Below are 23,868 nucleotides of genomic sequence, written 5' to 3' on the forward strand. Positions count from 1 at the left end.
ATCACCTCTACCAATAATATAACCTTATCACTCTGAAGTGAATTCCCTGCATTCCCAAGGGCACTCTGCAACCAAGAGCTCCCTCAAAAAATCCCAAGCCTTTCTCAAATAAAAGATTGCTGTAATTGTTCCCACTGTTTCTACTGCTGATTTACTGCTGATTCTGTTTGGAGTTAACAGGAAAAAGGGCAATTTGTTGAAAAGCAGAACAATATAATGCTGTAACAATTTAAGGGGAATGAGCCTGTATCTTCCTTTTCTCAGCAAAATAAGGCCTTAATTAACATCTTTCCAAAGATCTGAATATTCAACTCTTTGCTAGATGTGGCTTTGTGGACTTATAAAAATCATCTCTTCAGTTGGAAAATGAGAATAGTACAGTTGCTCTTCATTAGAATTTTTATGTGTCTGATTAAAAACCACATGGGTGATGTGACAACAACTGACAACAGATGCACTTCTCATAATCTAACCTGGAGGTGGCTTCTGGCTCTGGTCATGGGGAGCTCTGCTCTCTGGAGTAAGTCCCTGACACCTCAACTCTGATGCCAAAGGCAGGTGAAAAGTGAAAAGTTAAAAAAAATAACCCCCAAGTATCTGCACTGAGGTTTGTGCTGTGTGCAGTAAGGAAAACAAGCGGTAACCTGGCACTGGCTGCACTCAGGAACCAGGAAGGTCCCAGGGCTCCCAGAGCCTCCTCCTGCTGGGTTCTTCAGGGAAAAACACCACAGGAGGCTGGGAAAGCTGTGGGGTTTCATTCCTGCCAGCCATTTAACGCAGATTTCTAGCAGGACTTTTAAAATGGAGCTGAGATGGAGCAAATTCTTCCACCAAGCTGCAAATCCTGTCCATGTTATGCAGAGTCAAGGTGCAACTGCAAGACGGGTTCCTCCAATTCTATTTTCTTGCTGTAACCATTATACCATAAAACAATTATTATTATTATTTTAAACACTCAAGAATATAATTAGAAGAGCTCTATAAGATAATGAGATAATTTCTGTTTTGGGAGCACAGAAAATAAATATCCCCATCAAGCAGCCAGCCATTCCAAAGCAATTCCTTTGAAGGAGCCTCAACTGTGTGATTGGGTGTCACAGACATATTTTATGAAAAATCCTTTCATTAGGATATTTTCTCCTGAGAAGCTGGGAAGTTTCAGCTTCTCCATGTTTTGCTGCTTTGAAATATGATTTGGAGAATTGTTTCCCCAGCATGTGAATTGTTTTTACTTGATGACCAAAGACAGCCACCTGTGTCGGGGCTGTGAGCAGTCACAAGATTTTATTATCATTCCATTCCTTTCAAGCCTTCTAATGAAATCCTTTCTTCTATTCTTTTAGTATATAATTTTCTTTTAATATAATAAATATAATAATAAATCAGCCTTCTGAAACATGGAGTCAAGATTTTCATCTCTTCCCTCATCCTGGGATTCCTGTGAAGTCCACTACCATTAAGGAGCTTGGGGTTTTTTTGTCCCTGACGTTGTGATGAGGAGTTTGGGATTTGTTTGTCCCTGATGTTGTGATCAAGAGCTTGGGATTTGTTTGTCCCTGGTGTTTCCCTGCAGTGAATAATTTCCACACTCACCTGGGCAGACCCCCGAGGTCCCACTCTGAGCAGATGTAAGGTCCAGGGCGCAGAATCACCCACAGCCCATTTTTAGCTGCCAGGGAAAGGAAGGCCCTGGGGATCCAGACAGGGAAATTATTGTCTGCCTGCAGAACCCTCACCCCTAATACTCCAAAATCATTGAATTTAGGTACCAAAGCAGAAGGGAATTGCCTGATGAAATAACCACAGTGGATTGGTGGCACTGTGATATTTTCTGGAAAATCCCTTTGCCAGGATTTCTTCTCCTGGGAAGTTGAGAAGCCTCAGAGAAAAATGTAAACAATAATTATCTGATTGCTTCTCCCTGTTTTGCTGCTTTGCAGTGTGGTCTGGAGATTGTTTACCAACAAGTGCTTGTTTGATTGGTTTAATGTGAATTGTTTTTACTTACTGACCAATCACTGTGCAGCTCTTGTTAAGCCTTCTGTCTGTAGCCTTTCTCTGTGTATTCTTTAGTATAGTTTAGTATAGCATATATAATGTAATGTAATGTAATATGTAATGTAATGTAATGTAATATGTAATGTAATATAATGTAATATGTAATGTAATATAATGTAACGGAATGTAATGGAATGGAATATGGAATATGGAATATGGAATGGAATATGGAATGGAATATGGAATGGAATATGGAATGGAATATGGAATGGAATATGGAATATGGAATGGAATATGGAATGGAATATGGAATGTAATGTAATATGTAATGTAATATGTAATATGTAATATGTAATATGTAATATGTAATATGTAATATGTAATATGTAATATGTAATATGTAATATGTAATATGTAATGTAACATGTAATGTAACATGCAATGTAATGTAATGTAATGTAAGCTTTCTGAGAACATGGAGTCAGATTTATCTTTTCCCTCGTCCTGGAGATCCCAGCAAACTCCACAGATTGGTGCTCAATTGATTACGTTCCCAGAACTCCAGAAGGATGAGGAAGGGGAAGGAAGGAGCCCCCACTGCCTGATCAAGGCACATGTGGAAATAACATCTTCACCCCAACACCACACACCCCCTCCCCTCCAAAGAGGAGTGTTTAATAATAACAGAGCTGACTGTGCCACATACCTCAGGTCCAGGTTTTTACTGAAGTCAAACTTGCCTCTTTCCTTTTCATGCAGGTTCCATGGCACGTACCTGGAAGGCAGAGCAGGTGAAGGTGAGCTCTGGCATGCTCAGAGAAAAACGGAGGCACCACCATTTTCTGTAGGGGGAGGACACAGTTGGGATGGATGGAGATGAGAGATCTCTGAAGCCAATGGAAACTGCATTTACTGCAAAGGGCCTGGGTGCAGGGCCCTGCTGGGAGCTGCCAGCCACAGCTCAGAGCAGCCCCAAAGAAAGAGAGAGAAGGATAAAAGCAAGAGGAGAAAAGAGAGTGAAGTTCCCATTACAACACAATAAATCTTCTTCTCTGCTGAATATTCTAATTCTCACTAACCAATCTAGTCCAAGATACAAATCCTACAGCATTTACATACAGCCTATAAGAATCATTACATCATTACATTACCATCCTGTGTAGCATTTTAAACAAGCTCTTTCCTCACCAAGCCTTGGAAAGCAAGGCCAAGCCTTGCTCAGATCCCCAGAACCTCTGTGTCCCCTTCATCCAGGGCTCTGAAAATCACTTGCTTGCCATTATCTCCAATTTGTTTGTGTACAAACTTTATATTTAACCTTGTAAAGGAGAGGTAAACCACATTACCATGTTACATTTAAGGGAAGGGGCTCTTTGGGCCCCTTCTGCCAAGCTGGCAGGGTCTGCTCTGACCCTTGGGCCTGTCTGCAAGCACAGGGTGTTGTTCCATCCAAAGGGGATCACCTTCAGCCAGCCACACCATTGTTTTCCAGTTGTTCAGTAACTGAGGGATCTCAAAGCTTGCTTTCATTTCAATCTTGCTTATAGTTTCCATATTCTCAAAATCTTTTGCCAGGCAATCATATTTACAAGGCTTTCCTATTCCATCTTCCCCAACACTTTTCCCACAATAAGAAGCATGGAAATATATCCTTATGGTCTGTCACAGACATGTTTTATGAAAAATCCTTTTGATTTTTCTCCTGAGAAGCTGGGAGGCCTCAGGAACAAAATGCAAACAATGGTTATCTGCTGCTATGGAATGCAATAGGTGGATCTGTGATTGGTCTCATGTGGTTGTTTCTAATTAATGGCCAATCACAGCCCAGCTGTCCAGACTGTCTCAGTCAGTCACAACCCTTTGTTATCATTCCTTTTTCTATTCTTAGCCAGCCTTCTGATGAAATCCTTTCTGCTATTCTTTTAGTATAGTTTTAATACAGTATATATCATAAAATAATAAATCAGCCTTCTGAAACATGGAGTCAGATGCTCATCTCTTCCCTCATCCTCAGACCCCTGTGCACAGCACCACAATGGCCCAGGAGAGGCTGGCCAGGGAGGGCACTCATGTGTCACAGACATTTTTTCATAAAAATCCTTTCTTTTAGGATTTGTCCTTTCTGGGAAGCTGAGGCCCCAGAAGAAGAATGTCAGCAATAATTATCTGCTGCTGTGGAATGTAACAGGTGCATCTGTGATTGGTCTTCTGCGAGTGTTTGGATTTGCTGACCACTCACAGGAGAGTTTGTCCTTGCTTTCTACTGGACACAGAACTTTGTGATTAGATTCCTATTCTATCCTTAACTTAGCAAGTTTCTGCAAGTTCTCTCTCTATTCATTTTAATATAGTCATAATAGAACCCTGACAAGCCCCTGCAACACTCACGTGGTGAGGGTGTTGAGGCCGCAGGCTCTCATTTTGAGCATGCGATCCTCCCAGTACTCGCGGGGCACTCGGAAGTAGTGCATGGAGCCCCCCAGGATGCGGAAGGGCATCCCCTCCAGCAGGAACTCGGAGTTCTCTGTCTGCAGGCCATGGTTCCTCCCCCACAGCCTCAGAGGGTTCAGCTCGCTCCAGTTAAACCTGCAAGAGAAAAGGAGATGGGTGAGCAGCCAGTGCTGGGGGAGGAATGTGTCCCACTCGTTGCACCTCACCCAGCACGCAAGCACAAGGTTGGAAGATGTGGTGTTACATTTTTTTTTTGCTCTGTCTCACCTCTCAAAAATGTAGGGTTTATTCCAAGCCTGTGACCCTCCCCTGAAGTATCATGGATCTGTAATCCCATTGGCCCAAGTCTTATTCTGTGCCCACTTTGAATCTGTGTTAAGCTTTGCCAGGGAGACCAAACATCTCCTGGCCCTTTCCTCCCTCTCTCTGCAACAGGAAGAGACTTTAAAGATCATTGAGTCCAACCCAGCCCCAAGAGCTCAACTAACCCCTGGCAGCCAGTGCCACATCCAGGCTTTGTTAAACACACCCAGGGATGGTGACTCCACCACTTCCCCGGGCAGAACATTCCAGAACTTTATCACTTTTTCCTGATATCCAACCTGTATTTCTCTTGGTGCAGCTTGAGACCAGCTCTGACCTTCCTGCTTCTCAAGTAAGCCACACTCTTGTTCCTACAGAGCACAGAGATGGTTCAGAAGGCTCTAAGCTAGTTGGGGGATCTTCCCAAATATAGATTTAAATCCATTTAACTGCCTGCTTCCCCCCTGAACCCCCAAGCAAAGCTCTACAGCTGACACTGCTCAGGCACAGAGCATTAACCTCACTTGCTGAAATCATGGATGGGCAAGGTTTCACTCACAATACTCACAAACACTTCCCTAAGCTATGGAATCCAACATCTCCCTTTGCAGTAGGAGGGCACATGGCTGATTTCCAGACCCATGTTCCAACAGGAGCTGCATCTCATCATTGCCAGCCCAAATCTCTTGGGGACTCTGGTACCTTCCAACTCAAAACATGGAAAAAATAACCCCCCTCACCTGCTCCCTGTGAACAGAGAACCTTTTCCTCAGCTTTATGAACCCCTGGATTAGATTCATCACCCAGGAGAGACTAAATCAGCTGTCACCACAAACTTACCTCTGCCCACATCACTGTTTGTGCTAATCCTGAAAATGTTATTTGCCAGAAGAACCAGAGGCAGGGGCCAGCAGCTCCTCAGCACTCACCAGGGTGATCCCTCCTGCTGCCACTGCTCCTCTCAGGTCAGCTCCTGCACTAACCAGGGCTCACTTGGGCTGAACCAAAACCCCATTTCAGCAACAAGCCAGTGTCTATTTTTACCAGAGCACTGTCACTGCCTCCCTCAGCCCACCCCATGAACACACAGAGATCACACAATGGCAGCTTGTTCCTTATCAGAGCCAGATGTGAGCAATCAATTCCCAGCTCCAGAAAGCAGCAATGACCAGCACATTTGGGAGGAAATCACAGTGAGAGAGGAGAGGAACACCTCAGGCTGCAGCCTGGGCTACATGAGAAGCACTTGTTAGCAGAGGGTGAGGATGCTCAGAGCTCGTGGCTCACAGGGATTGCTAACCACAGCCTGCCTGGCCTCTGACAGGCCAGGGGCACTAAAAGGAGCTGAACTAAGGTTGGCAGGGCACTGCAGGGCTGGCTGACAAGCTCCCAGGGTACCTGAGTAGCAGAGCATTCTCACAGGGCTCTGAAACAGCCGGCAGCAGGCAGGGGTAATACCTGCAAAAGGAAGCCAGGTTAGAAATTCACTGCCTCCAGATAAAAATCCCACTGATTGTCCAGCCATTCCCAGTGATTTATGGTCTCTTTCAGCCAGGTCTTATAAGATCTTGGAGATTTATATCACACCTAAGATAGCTCAGCTATTTTAAAAGGCATAAAATCAGCAGGATGGCTTCTGTGGAAGTGCTGGAAACAGAAAAGTTTTATTAAAAGGCAAAAAACCAAAACTCTTTACAGAGAAAACCCGAGCTAGGTACAAGAGGTTCTTGCTCCTGGTAAAACACCCCACAAAAGCAATTAATTTCTTTGTTATTTTCTTTTTCTAATGAATTGCTTAGGCAGGACTTTTTGGCTTCTGTCCAACTGGCTATCCTTAAGTTTGAGGTGAAGTCCCCAAGGTCCTATGAGGTGTCTTTTTACCTAACTGAGGAGAGAAACTGTCACAGACTTGATTTCATGAAAAATAATTTTTTTAGGATTTTTCCTCCTGAGAAGCTGGGAGGCCTCAGGAACAAAATGCAAACAATGGTTATCTGCTGCTGTGGAATGCAACAGGTGCATCTGGGATTGGTCTCATGTGGTTGTTTCTAATTAATGGCCAATCACAGTCAGCTGGCTTGAACTGTCTCAGTCAGCCACAAACCTTTGTTATCATTCTTTTTCTATTCTTAACCAGCCTTCTGATGAAATCTTTTCTTCTGTTCTTTTAGTATAGTTTTAATAATATATATCATAAAATAATAAGCCTTCTAAACATGGAGTCAGATCCTCATCTCTTCCTTCATCCTGGGACTCCTGTGAACACGGTCACAAGAAATTTCTGGGCTTTTTTCCTTTTTAAGGACACAAAGGACAGTTTGGTCACTCCATTAACAGGAGACACATTCCTACATCCCAGAGCAGAGCTGAGCAAGGAGACTCTGCTGGGTCAGAATGCGGGGTGATAACAACAGCTCCTGATGATGGTGCAGCTCAGGTAGGAGAAATGAGAACAAAACACAAATCTGCCACATTGAAAGTGTGCCTGAGTAAGAACAGGACCCAACATGCTCATGTGCATGAGAAACAGCCAGAGAATGATGAGAGAAGGCTGGGAAATGGCAGCACTGCTCCCGAGGAATTGTGACAAATTTCAGCAGCAGGGGAAAGGGTTCTCAAGCCCCAAACAGACACCCCATGGCCACCTGCCCCTCTGTGCTGCTAAATTACAGATTGTGACTTTGGCAAATGTGAAAAATGGGTATTTTATGTCTGGCTTTTTGCAAATATTCAAATGAATATCATATGTGTTATGTCAGGAAGTTATGCTGCATTAATTTTCTTAAGTAATGTGTTAAATATGGTTTTAGTTATAACATAATGTTAAAATAGAAACTATGCTATGTAGGATACTTTTTTTAAAGAAAGGACTTGCACTGAGACAGCAGCCACAGGACACCTCAATCTTTCAGAAAAAGAGAATTTATTGCTCCTTTATCAGAAGAAATGAATTTCTTCCTGCTTTGCTCAGCCCTGAAGATGCTGTCAGGACTCAGAGGAAGAAGCTGGCACTGCCCAGACAGAATCCTGTGTTTGAATGGAATTTATGCATCATGGATGAGGTGTATGAATATACAACAGGTTGCTGCTTTTAAGGGTTAATCCTCTGTTAACGTGGGGCCTTTTTTGGGCTTATTTTGCCCAATAAAGGTACCTGGACATCCATAACTCTTTGTTCTTATTGTCCTAATCCAAACTGTCCAAATTATTATTCCTCTAATCATATTACTATTTTTATAACCATTTTATTACTACTAAACTTTTCAAAATTTAAAAACAAGTGATTGGCGTTTTTCACAGCAAACCAAACCAGCAGCTACATCTACTTCAGTTTGCTCAAAGGGGTCTGGAGATGCAAAACTCCAGATTTTTAAAGATTAGGTTGGAAAAGAGTTTCCAAGTTGTTTCTTAGCTAGGTAGAGCCTCAGATTAGCCCTGCACACAGAAGTGCTGCTGACTGGTGCCAGAATGAAGGCTGTGCTCAGGAGGCCACACAGCCAGATAAAAATAAATTAATCACTTAAGCTCATCTTCTTAATCCCACGCACAACTAACCTGGCACATTCCCATCAAGTTTCCTACTTTAAAACTCCCCATCTCCATTGTTTTTTCTCCTCAAGAAGGGCTGGTAGGAAGCTTCCAGTCTCCCAATATTTTCAACATATTATCCTAGATATCCCAAAACCCACATTTCTCATTAGGATCTGTTCAAGCAACCTCAGGAAGAAACATTTCTGTGACTCAGCAGAGCTTCATCCTGTTACCCTGAGCTGGATTGCCAGAGTTTAAAGTGCACCTGGGCTCTGTGCTTCCTCCTGAGAGCAATTTACAGCTCCCAGTAGAGCTTTTTTCCTCACTTCTATAATGACAGAACAGGTCGCAAATAATCTTTTTTTTTTTTCCTTTGTTAAAGGTTCCTGGCTTTCTTTGTCATCCCTGGGAGTGTTCCAGGTCAGGCTGGATGAGGCTGGGAGCAATCTGGGACAGTGGAAGTGTCCCTGTCCATGGGACTGGGTCATCTTTAATACCCTTTCCAACCCAAATCTAGAATTCTATGATTCTGGGATTTCATCTCTGGGATTTCATCTCTGGATTTCATTTCTTCAGGGAAGTCTCCTTTGCAAAAAAAAAACCCAAATTAACCATTCCATTACCAACTAACCCCAGAGCAGAGACTCTGATGTTGGATTGGATGAGTTAGTCCAGTAAGATGCAGTAAAGCTTTGTAAGATGGAATGTGAAGTGCAAAAGGGAAAAGCAAAGTCCCAGTTAATTCCTGAATCAAACAGGCACACTGCTCATGCTTGTGAAACACAAACATGCCTAAAGTCCTCTCTGCAGGAGAGATTTGAAAAAAAAAATCTCTCTGATTGAACACCAACCTTTGGTCCATATTCAGAGCAGTTGGGAGAAAAAGCTGATGGGAAAAAAAACCAACCAAACCAGGGAAAAAAGGGAAAAAATCCAACAATTTGTTTGCTGCTACTGAAGGATGTGCTTCAGAGGACAAGGGACTGTGCTGCTAATCCCTAAGCTCCACTGAGACCTCCAAGGGCTTTGCTGTTTATTCTGGGCTTCTCTGGGCAGGGGAAAGTGAAAGCTCTGAGCTGCTCTGCACAGCCCCCCTGCTCACAGAGCATGGCTGAGGTAACAGCAGAATATCCTGTAAAACAGCTCATTCTGCACTCAGGGGTTTATGGATACACTCCTGCAGGAGACAGATTCTGTGCCTCCATCAGGTATCAGTTCGCAATAATCCCCCCTAAGAACCCAGGTGGCACAAATCCAAGGCCAGCTGTGCAAGAATTTTGCTTCTAATTATGCAAAGATTTATTAAAGCTTTTTCCATAGCTCTGAGGATCAGGTTCACTTCCAGCTATGATTTTAAGAAGGTGTTATAAAACAATCCAGCTGGCAATAAATAACTCTATTACATGTCCATACATATCCATGTGTATTTTCCAGCATGTCACTGGGAGGGACTGAGGAGTTTCTGACACCTGGAAGAGCATCACCCCTAAAATGAACATGATCTAAACCACATGGGATTCAAGCCAGAACCTCAAAATACGTCTTGATACTACTGGTGGGTACAGAGCTGCTGTTCTGGAGGGTGAAACAGATGCGGAGAAGGAAGAGAAGAGGGTTAAACTGGACAGGTGGGCATGGCCCATGGGTGCCACACTGCCCTGGGGACACGGAGCGGGGACAGGCCGGGCTGCAGAGAGGGAAACAACGCCAGGGAGCCCGGAGCTGGGAGAGATGTGCCGGAGCAGCGATCGATCCGCGGAGCGCATCATCCACCAGCGCTGCGGTGATGCAAAGGCTCCCAAGGTCGGCACAGAAGTGATTTATAACAAACCCAGAGCTGATTTATAACACTGAGCTGATTTATAACACTGAGCTGATTTATGGCGCTGGCAGCGCGGCTTTCTCCGCCGATATTTCGGTGATGGACAGTGTGGCTATCAGGTGCAGCATATATTTATATTTATGTTTATATTATATTTATATGTTTTTATATTTATTTAAAGCTTTGCTCATTCCGCGCTCCTTCCCACGCTCCGTTCCGCTGCAGGAATGATGGCAGCGGAGGTCTCCCGTAGGAAAGGACGGGATTGTACCGAGCCTGCCTCCCGCCCGGTAATTCCCCGGCAGCGCACGGGACGCACGGGCGCTAATTACGCTAATTACGTTAATAACCCTTCAGCCCGTGCACCGGCGCCGCCGATTCCATCCATGCGCAGTTCTCCCGCAGCCAGCCCCGCTGCCGGCGGCGGGGCCTGCGCCCGGCGGGCACCGACACCGCCTCACGCCCGGCCCCGCCGCCCCCGGGCCGCGACCCCCGCGGCCCCCGCCGGGTCTCACCTGCGCAGCAGCAGCCACAGCACGACGAGGAGCAGCGCGACGCCTCCGAGGCGGCGCTGCCGCCGCCCCCCGCACGGCCACATGGCGGAGGGAGCGCGGCCGGGCCCCGGGAGCCCGGAACCCCCGGAACTCCGACCCGGTGTCCCCCGGGCCCGAACCCCCGACCCGCCGGGCGCCGACCCAGAGCGCGCCCGCCCCGCCCCGGGCCCGCCCCGCCCGCCGCCCGCGCGCCACTGGCCCCGCCCCGCCGGACCGCCTCCCCGAATCCCATTGGCGGGCGGAGGGGCGCGCGCGCCCGAGGGGGCGGGGCGCGAGAGGGAACGGCGAGGCCGTGAGGGAACGGCCTGAGGGGGATCGGAGAGACGGACTGAGAATGTGGAGAGGGAACATAGGAGAGAGAATGTGGGAGAATATGGATAGAGAACATGGATACAGACCCTCTCAGCCCAGGGCACCCATCCCTGGGTCTCCCCCGTGGGCAGGGGGCTGTTTCTCTTTGAGGCACAGGTGTCTGTCCTTTAAACTGCCCTCACTGCCCTGTGGGGCAAATTCAATGTGCAATAAAACGAGGGAGAGGACATTCAGGGCCTGCTAGCAGCAGTAGGAACTGAGATTAAACAAGTGGAAGGTGTCCTTGCCCATGGCAGGGGCTGGAATGAGTTTAAGGGTTTAAGGTCCCTTCCAACCTATCCCACTCCATGATTCTGCAGCTAATCTCTGTCATTTCCCCCTGCCAAGTCAGTACTGTGAAAAAGCTGGCTGATCCGAAGGGGTTAACAAAGACATTACCTAAAAAGCCCTCAAGCAGAACTATTTTGCAACACCTACTTCAAAAATTCCCTGTTACTTCTGTTTAAACACCTGAAATACCACAGAAGGAAATTATCTTAATTTCCACTCCAGTAACATTTCCATCTTTGCTTTATTGATTCCAAATCAGAGAGGAAAAAACAATTTAATTTACCAATATTTTTATTCCCCTTACATCATTCACAGCCTCACTGATTGGAGGCTGCAGAACTCAATATTTCTGTACATAAACTTAGTATTTCATTTGCACTTTTGTGTTGCAAAGGCTTCTTTGAGATTAAGCACCAAGATGTGGTGGGAATACAGAGAACAAGCAGTGGCTGGGAAAAGTTTAGGAAAAATTTGCTGGGAAAAGAGGGAGTGCTTCTAGCTAAAGGAGAGGCATCCTGGGATAAAAACCCTCTGGGTAGAGCCTGTGATCATCTGGGGTGCTGTGAGCGGTTAATTCCTTCAAAATAAAGATTTCAGTGATCCCATGGGCTCACCTCTGCCTGAGGTTCCCATTTCAGATGTGAGCAGCAGCTCTGGTGTTTGTTTTTTCAAGAAGGACATGTGGCAGGCAGGCCAGGAGCAGGGTTTGGAGACAGGCTTGTATTGACAGCTGTGATTTCTGGCTGCACAATGCCAGCCTGGTGCCAGGCACGGCGTGCAGCTGTGCCAGCCAGCTGTGGGTAAGGCAGGAAGGCTGTTTCCACTGGGGCATTCCCCTCTGCACTCCCAGGGAGAGAGCTGGCCAGCAGGGGAGGGAAACAGGCCGGGCTGGCACACATGGAGGGATCTGAAGGCTCCTGGCTTCAGCCCTGTAGCAGATTCCTGGCCACAATCATCCTCATGACCTCGTTGGTACCTGCAGCAGGATGGGCACGCAAAGGAAACACAGTTAGGGCATGGTCCAGGATTTTCCTCCTCAAAAAGCCAAGAGAATTCTCCCCTGATGTGCAGTTTACAGCACAGAGGAGCTCTTCCCATTTAGGTGGAGCTGGGCCAAAACCCAACTGCCAAGGGCCAGCATATTGCTTGGGAAATTGCTGCTTTTTATGTGAGTGTTGGGAGGCTGCAGGAGCAGGCATGGAGCAGAACTGGATTTACAGCAACATCTGAGCTCTCTGCTGTACATTTAACACATACACCACACACAGGCTGCAAACTCACTGGGTGTAAGAAACAGCACGTCCCTTACCAGCTACCCTGGTTGTAGGTGAGGGCATTTCAAAGCAGGGAAAACAGAATATTTAGGAGGTGAAACTGGGATTAGAAATGGCCAGATACTGTTAGAGACACAATGTCATGCCAGAGCTAGGCATTCCTGTAGTTAAATTTTTTAACAATGGCTTTTCAGGCCATAGATCTCAGAGAGAGGTGAGTAGGAATTTATGATAGAATTTGTTTTATTTTTAGGGTTGTGCTTTGTTTTAGGGGGGTTGGCAGCATCTAACTCCTCCCCTTATTACGGACCAAAATCACTGTTAGAGAAACGATGTCAAGGAGAGCAAACAGACCAAAATCACTGGAGAGGAATTGCTAGGGAGAATCATCACATGGCCAGGAGGAATGGGATGAAACTGGACAGAGGCACTGCTAACATGGCAACTAAATATATTTCTCTGCTGTAAGACTCTTAAAATAGCCAGCTGAATATCTTCCTCTGCCCTCACACAGCCAGAGCTCCCAACCAGGGCACTCACACACAGCACACCTCATGCTCAGAGCAGAGCAGGGCTCTGACACCCAAGAATCAGACTCTCATGGGAAGGTGGGAGCCTCCAGGGGGTTTTTTCTCCTAACCCCACTGCCAACTTCCCTTGTTCTAGGAGTGTCTTTTACCTTCCAGGATCTGGTGCACTCTGATGTCTCGCACGAACTGCTGCACAGCATAATCCTTCAGGTAGCCATAGCCCCCGTGCATCTGCAGAGCCTGGTTACAGATCTGAGGGGATAACACTGCTCTGAGCTGACTTGTGAGGACACAACAGTGGCAGAAACTCAGTAATGACCCAGGAAACTGAGCTCACTTTTTCTCCCTGGTCACCTAATCTCATCTCTTAAAAACATAGTGTGACTGTCAGACCCCATCAGTGCTGCTCTCTGTGCTAGCACATTCCATTTCACATGAAGGGTGTGTTTATGTGAACAGCAATGTCCAGAAATACCCAGAGATGGGCACAGATACCCAGGAATGGGTATAGATTACCTGGGATGGGTACAGAGATGCCCAGGGATGGGTACAGATACCCAGGAATGGGTATAGATACCCTGGGATGGGTATAGATACCCTGGGATGGGTACAGAGATGCCCAGGGATGGGCACAGAGATGCCCAGGGATGGGCACAGAGATGCCCAGGGATGGTTATAGACACCCAGGGATGGGTACAGACACCGTGGGATGGGTACAGAGATACCCAGGGATGTGTATAGACACCCAGAGATGGGTATAGATGCCCAGAGATGGGTACAGAGATGCCCAGGAATGGGTATAGACATGCAGGGATGGGTATCGATACTCAGGGATGGAAACAGATACCCAGGGATGGGTACAGAGATATCCAGGGGTGGGCACAGAGATACCCAGGGATGAGTGCAGAGATGCCCAAGGATGGGTACAGATACCCAGGGATAGGTATAGATTCCCAGGGATGGGTACAGAGATATCCAGGGATGGGTATAGATGCCCAGGAATGGGTACAGGGATGCCCAAAGATGGGTACAGATACACGGGATGGGTACAGGGATACCCAGGCATGGGTATAGACACTCAGGGATGGGTACAGGGATAGCCAGGGATGGATTTAGATACCCTGAGATGGGTACAGATGCCCAGGGATAGGTACAGAGATGCTCAGGGATGGGTATAAATATGCAGGAATGGGTATAGACACCCAGGAATGGGTATAGAGATATCCAGGGACGGGTATAGATGCCCAGGGACGGGTATAGATACCCTGGGATGGGTACAGAGATATCCAGGGATGGGTATAGATGCCCAGGAATGGGTACAGGGATGCCCAAAGATGGGTACAGATACACAGGATGGGTACAGGGATGCCCAGGGGTGGGTATAGACACCCAGGGATGGGTACAGATACCCTGGGATTGGTACAGAGGTACCCAGGGACAGGTACAGATACCCAGGAATGGGTATAGATACCCAGGGATGGGTACAGATGCCCAGGGATGGATACTGAGATGCTCAGGGATGGGTATAAATACGCAGGAATGGGTACAGACACACAGGAATGGGTACAGAGATACCCAGGAATGGGTATAGATACCCTGGGATGGGTACAGAGATGCCCAGGGATGGGCAGGGATGGGTATAGGCACCCAGGAATGGGTACAGATACCCAGGGATGAGTACAGAGATATGCAGGGATGGGTATAGATACCCTGAGATGGGTACAGATACCCAGGGATGGGTACAGAGATGCCCAGGGGTGGGTAGGGATGGGTATAGACACCCAGGGATGGGTATAGATACTCAGGGGTGGGTATAGACACCCAGGGATAGGTACAGATACCCAGGGATGGGTACAGAGATGCCCAGGAACAAATATAGATACCCAGGGATGGGTACAGACACCCAGGGACGGGCACACAGATACCCAGGGATGGGTAGAGATGCCCAGGGATGGATACAGAGATGCCCAAGGGTGGGTACAGACACCCAGGGATGGGTACAGACACCCAGAGATGGGTATAGATGCCCAGGGATGGGTATTTTTAGGGAATAAGTTGATTTTTGCCGCATTTCTGCGGTTTGCAAACCCGAACCGCCCGATCGCCACCTGGCGGCCACTCAGGGCAGGGGCTGGCAGGGCGCTGGTTTCCATGGAAACGCGACTCTCTGTGTCCTGTCCCCCAGTTTGGGATGGAAAATGAAACTACAGCAAAAATTCAAACTGCTGAGCACATAAACAGCTTCTAAGTGGCCCTGGGATAGGAAATACCAAGTTATTTTCCTCCCTTCTTGCTTTCTCTTTATGGGGACATTTTGATAAAGTAACAAAAGACGGTATTTTTCAGTGATAAGATAATTTTCAAAGCAATAATGTAATTTTTCAGCAGTCTAGGAAAGACTTGCTACCTAAAAATGATCACCCTGCAACATGCAAATTTTGCTTGGAAAATAAAAATGCTCTGCTCCCTGTTCTGTCTCCCTTTTGGCCCCTAGAAAGAACAGTGGAAAGATGTTTGAAATCTCTCAGATTAATCCTGCAGCCTCCACATGTTTTATAAAACATCCTGTCCTCAAATAAGGCTCCTGTTGGCTTTGGGTTGTGTAGTGGTTTTGGTTTGCCAATTTAAAAATCTTAATTTTTAAATTAAGATTTGAGATTAAATCTTAAAAATGTTAAGATTTTTCTTTTAATCTTTAAAAAAGTGGGGTTTTTTAAGGTTTCTTTGAAGGTTTTTTAAATATTTAAGATTTAAATTAATCTTGATTTAAGATTAAATTTAATCGCAAATTTGGGACTGAATTTAATATTTAAAAAAATAAGATATTATTTTTAAAAATAATTAAGATTTTTAAAAAGATTTAATTTAAGAATTAAATTAATCTTAATTTAAGATTAATATTAAATTGAAGATTAAATATGTATATATATGTATATATATATAGATATTATATATATATATATATAATATAGATAGATAGATAGATAGATAGATAGATAGATAGATAGGGGTTTTTTTGTTTTTTGTTTTTTTTTTTCAGGGAAAAGATCACACTTCTTCCTGACACCCTTGCCATTAAGGTTAAATTTAAGATTTTAAAAAAATTAAGATTTTTCAGGGAAGAAGATTAAAATTGGATTTAATATTAAAAAAACCCCAAGATTTTTCAGGGAGAAGATCAAACTTCTCCATGACATCCAGGGCATTACGATTAAATTTAAGATTTATTTAAAAATTAAGATTTTTCAGGGAAAAAAAAAATCAAACTTTTCCCTGACACCCTGGCCATTAAGATTACATTTAAGATTTAAAAAAAAAATAAGATTTTTTCAGGGAAGAAGATCAAACTTCTCCCTGACACCTTGGCCATTAAGGAGAGCATCTCCAAGCTTCTAATGAGGATCCCAAGAGGTTTTTAAGGCACTTACCCTGAAGCGCTCGTTGGTGGCAAAGAGCTTGGCCATGGAGCAGAGCATGGCCAAGGGGGGGCATTAATGGGGGCATCTCCAACCTTCTAATGAGGATGCCATTAATGGGGGCATCTCCAAGCTTCTAATGAGGATCCCAAGAGGTTTTTGAGGCACCTACCCCAAAGCACTCGTTGGTGGTGAAGAGCTTGGCCATTGAGCAGAGCACGGCCAAGGGGGGCATTAATTAGAGCATCTCCAAGCTTCTAATGAGGATGCCAGGAGGAGTTTGATGCACCTACCCCGAAGCACTCATTGGTGGTGAAGAGCTTGGCCATGGAGCAGAGCATGGCCAAAGGGGGTATTAATTAGAGCATCTCCAAGCTTCTAATGAGGATGCCATTAAGGAGGGCATCTCCAAGCTTCTAATGAGGATCCCAAGAGGTTTTTAAGGCACCTACCCCAAAGCACTCGTCGGTGGCGAAGAGCTTGGCCATGGAGCAGAGCACGGCCGCGTCCTCCCGGCCCTCCTGCAGCGCCCGCGCCGCGTTGCGCACCATGAGCCGCGCGGCCACCAGCCGGGTGGCCATCTCTGCCAGCCTGAACTGCAGGTACTGCACAGCCACAGGAGAGCTCCATCAGCACCTCACTGGGGTCTCAGCCACAGCCCACCACTGCCAGGCAGGGCTGGTACCCACAGCTCTATAGAGAGAGGAAACACAGCCCCACCATGCCAGGCAGGGCTGGTACCCACAGCTCCACAGAGAGGTAACACAGACCCACCATGCCAGGCAGAGCTGGTACCCACAGCTCTACAGAGAGAGGAAACACAGCCCCAGCACTGCCAGGCAGAGCTGGTACCCACAGCTCTATAGAGAGGTAACACAGCCCCACCATTGCCAGGCAGGGCTGGTACCCACAGCTCTATAGAGGGGTAACACAGCCCCACCACTGCCAGGCAGAGCTGGTACCCACAGCTCTATAGAGAGAGGAAACAGCCCCACCACTGCCAGGCAGAGCTGGTACCCACAGCTCTATAGAGAGAGGAAACAGCCCCACCACTGCCAGGCAGGGCTGGTACCCACAGCTCTATAGAGAGAGGTAACACAGCTCCACCACTGCCAGGCAGGGCTGGTACCCACAGCTCTACAGAGAGAGCAAACACAGCCCCACCATGCCAGGCAGGGCTGGTACCCACAGCTCTATAGAGAGGTAACACAGCCCCACCATGCCAGGCAGGGCTGGTACCCACAGCTCTATAGAGAGGTAACACACCCCCACCATGCCAGGCAGGCCTGGTACCCACAGCTCCATAGAGAGAGGTAACACAGCCCCACCACTGCCAGGCAGGGCTGGTACCCACAGCTCTACAGAGAGAGGAAACACAGCCCCACCATTGCCAGGCAGAGCTGGTACCCACAGCTCTATAGAGAGAGGTAACACAGCCCCACCATTGCCAGGCAGAGCTGGTACCCACAGCTCTATAGAGAGAGGTAACACAGCCCCACCACTGCCAGGCAGAGCTGGTGGCCACAGCACCACAGAGAGAGGAAACACAGCCCCACCACTGCCAGGCAGGGCTGGTACCCACAGCTCTATAGAGAGAGCAAACACAGCCCCACCATGCCAGGCAGAGCTGGTACCCACAGCTCTATAGAGAGAGGAAACACAGCCCCACCATGCCAGGCAGGGCTGGTACCCACAGCTCCACAGAGAGAGGAAACACAGCCCCACCATGCCAGGCAGAGCTGGTACCCACAGCTCCATAGAGAGAGGCAAACTTTCCCTGGGGAAGGCTGTGAGGGCAGAGAAAAGAATAAGAAACAATTCTTATCTCCATTTGCTGCACCTGGTGTTGTGCACATGCGGAATGTGTTATGGGGATTTGGTTACCAAAGGGTGGTTTCTTAATTGGACACTGGATGGTGTTTGGATTGACCTATTGGATCCATCTGGATCAGATTGTCTGTAAGGGTGATGAGCTTCTTAATAAGTATAATATAATAATATAGTATAATAGTATAATATAGAATAGAATAGAATAGAATAGAATAGAATAGAATAGAATAGGAGACATTTATCAGCCTTCTGGAATCATGGAGTCATTGCTAATTATTAACCCACTCAATGGACCATTGCTACAATAAGGGCTCAGGTCTGACACGCTTCCTTACTAGGAAAAGCGTGTTCTTGACTTCCCCAGGGAAGGCCCTGTGAGGTGAGGGATGGCCCTTCCAGCATGAGGAAGGGCAGAGCTGCTGCAGGGCTTACCTGGTTGCTGGCGAGGGGTTCCCCGAACTGCTTGCGGACAGTGAGGTGCTCCTGAGCCAGGAGAACCGAGGCATGAGCAGCTCCCAACGAGCAAGAAGCTGGTGGGAGAAGCCAAGGACACAGAGTGAAGGTGAAGCTACCTCAGAACAGGCAACAAGAAGGTCCTGCCCTCCTCCCTTGGCTCTCTTTGGCTTTCTCACCGATGTTTATCCTGCCTCCATTGAGGCCCTGCATGGCGATGTTGAATCCCTGCCCTTCAGCTCCCAGCCGGTTGCCCACAGGAACAACGCAGTCCTCAAAGATCACAGCCCGAGTTGGCTGGGAATTCCAGCCTACCTGGGAAAAAACAGAGCTCCTTCCAGACTGCCTGAGGAGCAGCACAGCTCCAACACAGAAGCACCAGCATGCTCCCAACCCCTCGGTCTCACTGCCAAGCTGTCACAAAGCACCCGTGGTCTGCCAAACCATGCAGTGTGGAAATTGGAATGGGTGTTTTTGAAAAGAGGCACAAATCCAGTGATCTTGATTTTCCTGAGACTAAAATCCTTCACTTACCAAAGGGATGGGTATTGGGCAAACCTTACCACTTGGTAAAACCATGCCAGGCTGGGACTCCAATCCCATCCATGAAGAGATCCCTAATGCTTTGCACAGACAAGCTCATTGGCACCACAGGACACGGCCTCAAGCTGTGCCAGGGAGGCTCAGATTGGACATCAGGAAGAATTTCTCCATGGAAAAGACTGTCAGGTATTGGAATGAGCTGTCCAGGGAGGTATTTGAGTGACCACCCCTGCAGGTGTTTAAGGAATGCCTGGATGTGGCACTCAAGTGAACATCAGTCACAGGCTGGACTCAATGGTCTTGCAGCTCTTTCCAATCCTGATGATTCTGTGGTTCTGTGATCTCTGTCCTGCACTTCCCTCAAGCACACAGGAAGCACAACCCAAGCCTCTTACCTTCTTCTCCTTCTTGCCAAAGCTGAGCCCTGGCATTCCCTTCTCCAGCACGAGGCAGGAGATGCCCTTGGGGCCTGGGCCCCCTGTGCGACACATGACCACGTACACATCGGTGTCACCTCCCCCGCTGATGAAGGCCTGCAGGAGGGCACAGTGAGAAAAGTGAGGCTTTGAGGGGGGTTTGCAAACTATCCCTGAGCCCACAGCAGCAGCTGGCAGGGTACAGAAATGGAGAGGCAAAGACCCCACAGCCAGAGGCATTGAGGGACTCAGCTGGTGAAAGCTCTGCAGAGCACGTCTTGCCTTGGGAGAATGCACAGAGGTGAGGAGACAGCAGGAATGGGAAGGACAGTGAGACCCAGGCAGCTTTAGCAGGAGCAAAGAGGTACCTTGGAGCCATTCAGGACGTAGGAGTCCCCTTTCCTCTGAGCTGAGGTCAGCAGGGAAGCTGCATCACTGCCACTCCCTGTTTGAGAAGCAAGGAAGCAGCCAGTGAAGCAGAAGGTCCAGAGCCTACAGACTCTCCCTGGGACCATACCCTGACACCTGAGTTTGTACCACGAGCATCTCAGCAATCACCATCTGCCTCTCCTCAACTTCACAAATGAATATGGAAAGAAACATTTCACCTCCAGCCCTTTGCAAGGTTCATGTGCAGTTAAAGAGAGAGGAGATGTCCTGCTTGAGGATGCTCACCTGGCTCAGTCAGGCAGTAAGAGGCAAACTTTTCCATGCTACAGAGGGATGGGCAGAACCTGCGCCGCTGCTCCTCGTTGCCAAAGGTGTCGATCATCCAAACACACATGCTGAGGTGGGAGAGAAGGAGCAGCAGTCAGGATTGATCATAGGTTGTACAAGAACTTCCCTGGCTGAACAGAGGAAAGCTCCACAAGCCCTGAGGCCTGAAAATGTTCTTGCTACACCTTCCATTCACCACACTCACTGCCCTGTGGAACAGCAGGTTCTGTTTAAGAGCCTCAGTCTCCTCTCCAGGCTCAGCCCTGCTCCCTCTCCAGGAAAGTGCACCTGAAGAAAGCAGCATCATTGCAGCTCTGTGTGCCCAGTGACCTGTCACTGGACATGTCTGTACAAGCAGGACAGCCCTGGGGTCAGGTGGTGCCTCTGGGCTCTGTCACAGCACAGCAAAGGCACAAAGGCTTTTTCCAGGCAGGTTACTATCTATAGACAGCTTAAGTGGCAGGGCAGAGAACAAAATCCAGAACTTAATCCCATCTTGCATGCCACAAAGCTAAAATTACTTCTTGGTGGCATCTCAGTCCTTGTGGCCTATTTGTTTACTGCCATCCAGGGATCCTCACAGGGATGTGTGTACTCGAGGTCAGCATTTAAATATATAAATAATGAGCAGCAGCCAGGGAGCTGCCTCCAGCTGGATTTAGAGCCCACAGAGCAGCCAGGCTGACATCACCCACCCCTGCACAGACTCACTCACTTGTGGATGCTCATGTAAGCAGTGGTGCTGGTACATCCTGTTGACAGAGCTTCAAAGATTATGGAGGTGTCAAGTCGTGACAATCCAGAACCGCCAACATCTGGTTTCACATAGATCCCACCAAATCCCAGCTGGGCTGCCTTCCTCATGGTTTCCACAGGGAATATTTCCTATTGGGAAATAGGAAATAGGAAAGATACCCCAATGAATATTCAGGGTTAGTTCAGTCTTTTTGGGTAGCCCTGGGCTACCAGTTTGAGTCCTACCATCCTGCAGAGTTTGTCCGCTGGGTGGGTCAAATTAGAGGTGGTACCAGCACAGACAAATTCCATCTTGAGCAGTGAACCCAAGATCCAGGTGATTGAATAACCTGGCTAGGAAAGCTTCAAGGTATTTCTGATGATTTCCCTCCCCCAGCTACAGCAGCAGCTTCAATGACAACCTCCAGAGCTACTGCAGTGAGACCTATGGGTCACAACACCCTAAGGAAGGAAAAAAGGAGCAGTGCAACCCTGGTGAGGCTGTCCTACCTTCTCATCCCACTCGGCCATGTAAGGAGCCATCTCCTTGGCAGCAAAATCAAGGGCAACTTTCTGGAACTCCTTCTGATCCTCAGTGAGTCCAGTGGATGCTAGAAAAGCAGCAAGAGATGAGAACACGTGTCTGTTGAGGGAAAGCAGCACAACCACCTTGTCTATACCCCTTAACTCACACAAACAGTTCGGGGTCTCTGTTGCAGACACCATTCCTCTGTTCCTCAGGAATACAATGAGCTGTGCTGAGAGCAGGGGGATTTGGGAGGGGCTTTTTGGGACAAAACAAAAAAAAAAACAAATCCAAGATCCCAACTGGCTCTGTCTGCTCCATGCTAACTGCATTAGAAAGGCAGGACAGGGGAGCACAGTCACTCCATCTCACTAAGTCTGTGCTAAAGAAATCTGAGGGAGCAGTGCTGGGACTTCAAAGAAAGGAGATTGGAAGCAAATAATACAGCAGCCCTTTGGAAACGGCATCTAAAGCTTTAGTTAGGTTCTGCAGTTGAAATCTGCTTCACTGACACATAGATCCAACATTGTTTTGTTTGTTCCCCTCCTGAAATTCACAGCTATGCTGGTGCCTCAACTTTAAATGTTGTTAGATGTTGAAGCAATTCATCAGCAAAGTGTTCTGGAACCAGAATGGCTTGGATTGGAAGGGACCCTAAAGACCATCTTGTCCTTGTTCCAACCACCTGACACCTTCTAAGAGACCAAGCCCTGTCCAGCCTGGCCTTGAGCACTGCCAGGGATGGGGCATCCACAACTTCTGGGCAACCTGTGCCAGCTGGAATTCTGCCACAGGAATTTCTTCCTAATATCTAACCTGAATCTCTCCTCTTTTGGTTTAAACCCATTCCCCCTTGCCCTATCAGTCTGCCTATATAAAAAATCACTTTCCTTCTTTTTAAAAATCCCTCTTCTTTTGAGAGATATTCTTTGATTCACTATCAAATCTGAAAAAACGTGAAGACCTAGGCAAGGGAAGGACATGGAGATGTTGCAATAGGATATGAAACAACATGAGCACACACACCACTGCTCTTAAGGTGAAAAAAAAAGGGAGTTTATTTTCTGACTCCAACATTTATAGTTTTCTAAAAGAGACAGTGGATTGGAGGGTGACAGTGCTACCTCTCCAATGACACTGGACAAACTAACAGTTTATCAAATTTCTTCTATAAAAAGATGCAAAACAGTAAGCTATTTACAGAAAGTATGTGAGGAAGTTTACTACAAAAATGTAAACATTAAAAAGTTTTAAAAATCTTTAAAAAATCAGAGCAACATGGAGAGGGACGGACCTTCCTTGTGGGCTTTTTCCCACTATTGAGCATGGTCTAAAGAGGTAAAAGGAGGAATATGGAGAGGGATGGACCTTTCTTTCCTTCCAGGCTCTATCCCACTGCTGAGCACGGTCTAAAGAGGTAAAAGGAGGGACATGGAAAGGGATGGACCTTTCCTTGTGGGCTCTGTCCCACTGCTGAGCACGGTCTAAAGAGGTAAAACGAGGGACAGGGAGAGGAAAAGACCTTTCCTTACAGTCTCTGTCCCACTGCTGAGCAGCACGGTCTAACAAAACAGAAGGAGGGACATGGAGAGGGAAGGACCTTCCTTGTGGTTCTGTCCCACTGCTGAGCACGGTCTAACAAGGCAGGAGGAGGGACAGGGAGAGGGAAAGACCTTTCCTTGTGGTTCTGTCCCACTGCTGAGCACGGTCTAACAAGGCAGAAGGGGTGACAGGGATGGACCTTTCTCTGCCCTGTCCCACTGCCAGGCACCCGCTGCGCGTGTCCGCGCCCGCACCGCCCTGAGCGGGAGCAGGACTCGGGGAGGAGGGACACGGGGAGCAATGACACACGGGGCAGTGACACCAACAGCTGGGAACATCCCTCCGGGCGGGGACACGACCCGGGGGCCACCGAGGCGCCGTCCGTCCATCATCTCCCCCAGCCCGCCTCCCCCGGGCCGCGGGGCCGGGCAGCTCCTTACGGTCGATGCAGGACGCGATCCCCCGGCGCCCCAGCAGCAGCCGCGCCGCCGCCCGCGGGGCCGCTCGCCACGCCATGGCCATGGCCGTGCGGGGCCGCTCCGCTTCCCGGCTGCTGCCGCTGGGGCAGGCTGGGAGCTGTAGTCC

At 47.8% G+C, this 23,868-nt stretch overlaps 2 protein-coding genes across 7 annotated transcripts in view; both read right to left on the reverse strand.

The window, feature by feature from the left end:
- The window catches only part of LOC102061565 (beta-galactosidase-1-like protein 2), a 36,861-nt gene extending 26,017 nt beyond the window's left edge, over positions 1-10,844 (reverse strand). For 2 of the 6 annotated variants that reach the window (XM_074559455.1, XM_074559454.1), the window contains exons 1-6: positions 10,621-10,844; positions 6,151-6,210; positions 5,052-5,123; positions 4,387-4,584; positions 2,705-2,773; positions 1,594-1,689 (exon numbers count right to left, since the gene is read on the reverse strand). In XM_074559455.1, the coding sequence (XP_074415556.1) occupies positions 1,594-1,689; positions 2,705-2,773; positions 4,387-4,584; positions 5,052-5,123; positions 6,151-6,210; positions 10,621-10,703 (578 nt within the window). In that variant the 5' untranslated portion in view covers positions 10,704-10,844. The remainder of the gene's footprint in view (positions 1-1,593; positions 1,690-2,704; positions 2,774-4,386; positions 4,585-5,051; positions 5,124-6,150; positions 6,211-10,620) is intronic. The other 4 variants (XM_074559459.1, XM_074559458.1, XM_074559457.1 and 1 more) reach the window with 3 other exon arrangements.
- Positions 10,845-11,574: 730 nt separating this feature from the next.
- ACAD8 (acyl-CoA dehydrogenase family member 8) lies at positions 11,575-23,805 on the reverse strand. The gene is made up of 11 exons (XM_074559461.1): positions 23,724-23,805; positions 21,726-21,826; positions 21,196-21,365; positions 20,439-20,548; positions 20,132-20,208; positions 19,743-19,880; positions 18,984-19,119; positions 18,784-18,881; positions 16,974-17,126; positions 13,255-13,357; positions 11,575-12,277 (listed from the first exon to the last, which is right to left on the reverse strand). Exons 1-11 carry the CDS (start codon positions 23,803-23,805, stop codon positions 12,225-12,227), a joined length of 1,221 nt encoding a protein of 406 aa, XP_074415562.1. The 3' UTR covers positions 11,575-12,224.
- Positions 23,806-23,868: the final 63 nt, after the last annotated feature.

This window comes from Zonotrichia albicollis, chromosome 27, assembly GCF_047830755.1.
Source record: "Zonotrichia albicollis isolate bZonAlb1 chromosome 27, bZonAlb1.hap1, whole genome shotgun sequence".
Classification (NCBI taxonomy): domain Eukaryota; kingdom Metazoa; phylum Chordata; class Aves; order Passeriformes; family Passerellidae; genus Zonotrichia; species Zonotrichia albicollis.

Bases quoted from the DNA above. Each gene is read 5' to 3' on its own strand.
- ACAD8 (XM_074559461.1), bottom strand. From the start codon at position 23,805: ATGGCCATGGCGTGGCGAGCGGCCCCGCGGGCGGCGGCGCGGCTGCTG. The intron at 21,827-23,723 runs GTAAGGAGCTGC...CTGCTTTTCTAG, and splicing joins GATCGCGTCCTGCATCGACC to CATCCACTGGACTCACTGAG. The intron at 21,366-21,725 runs GTAGGACAGCCT...ATTTCCCAATAG, and splicing joins TGGCCGAGTGGGATGAGAAG to GAAATATTCCCTGTGGAAAC.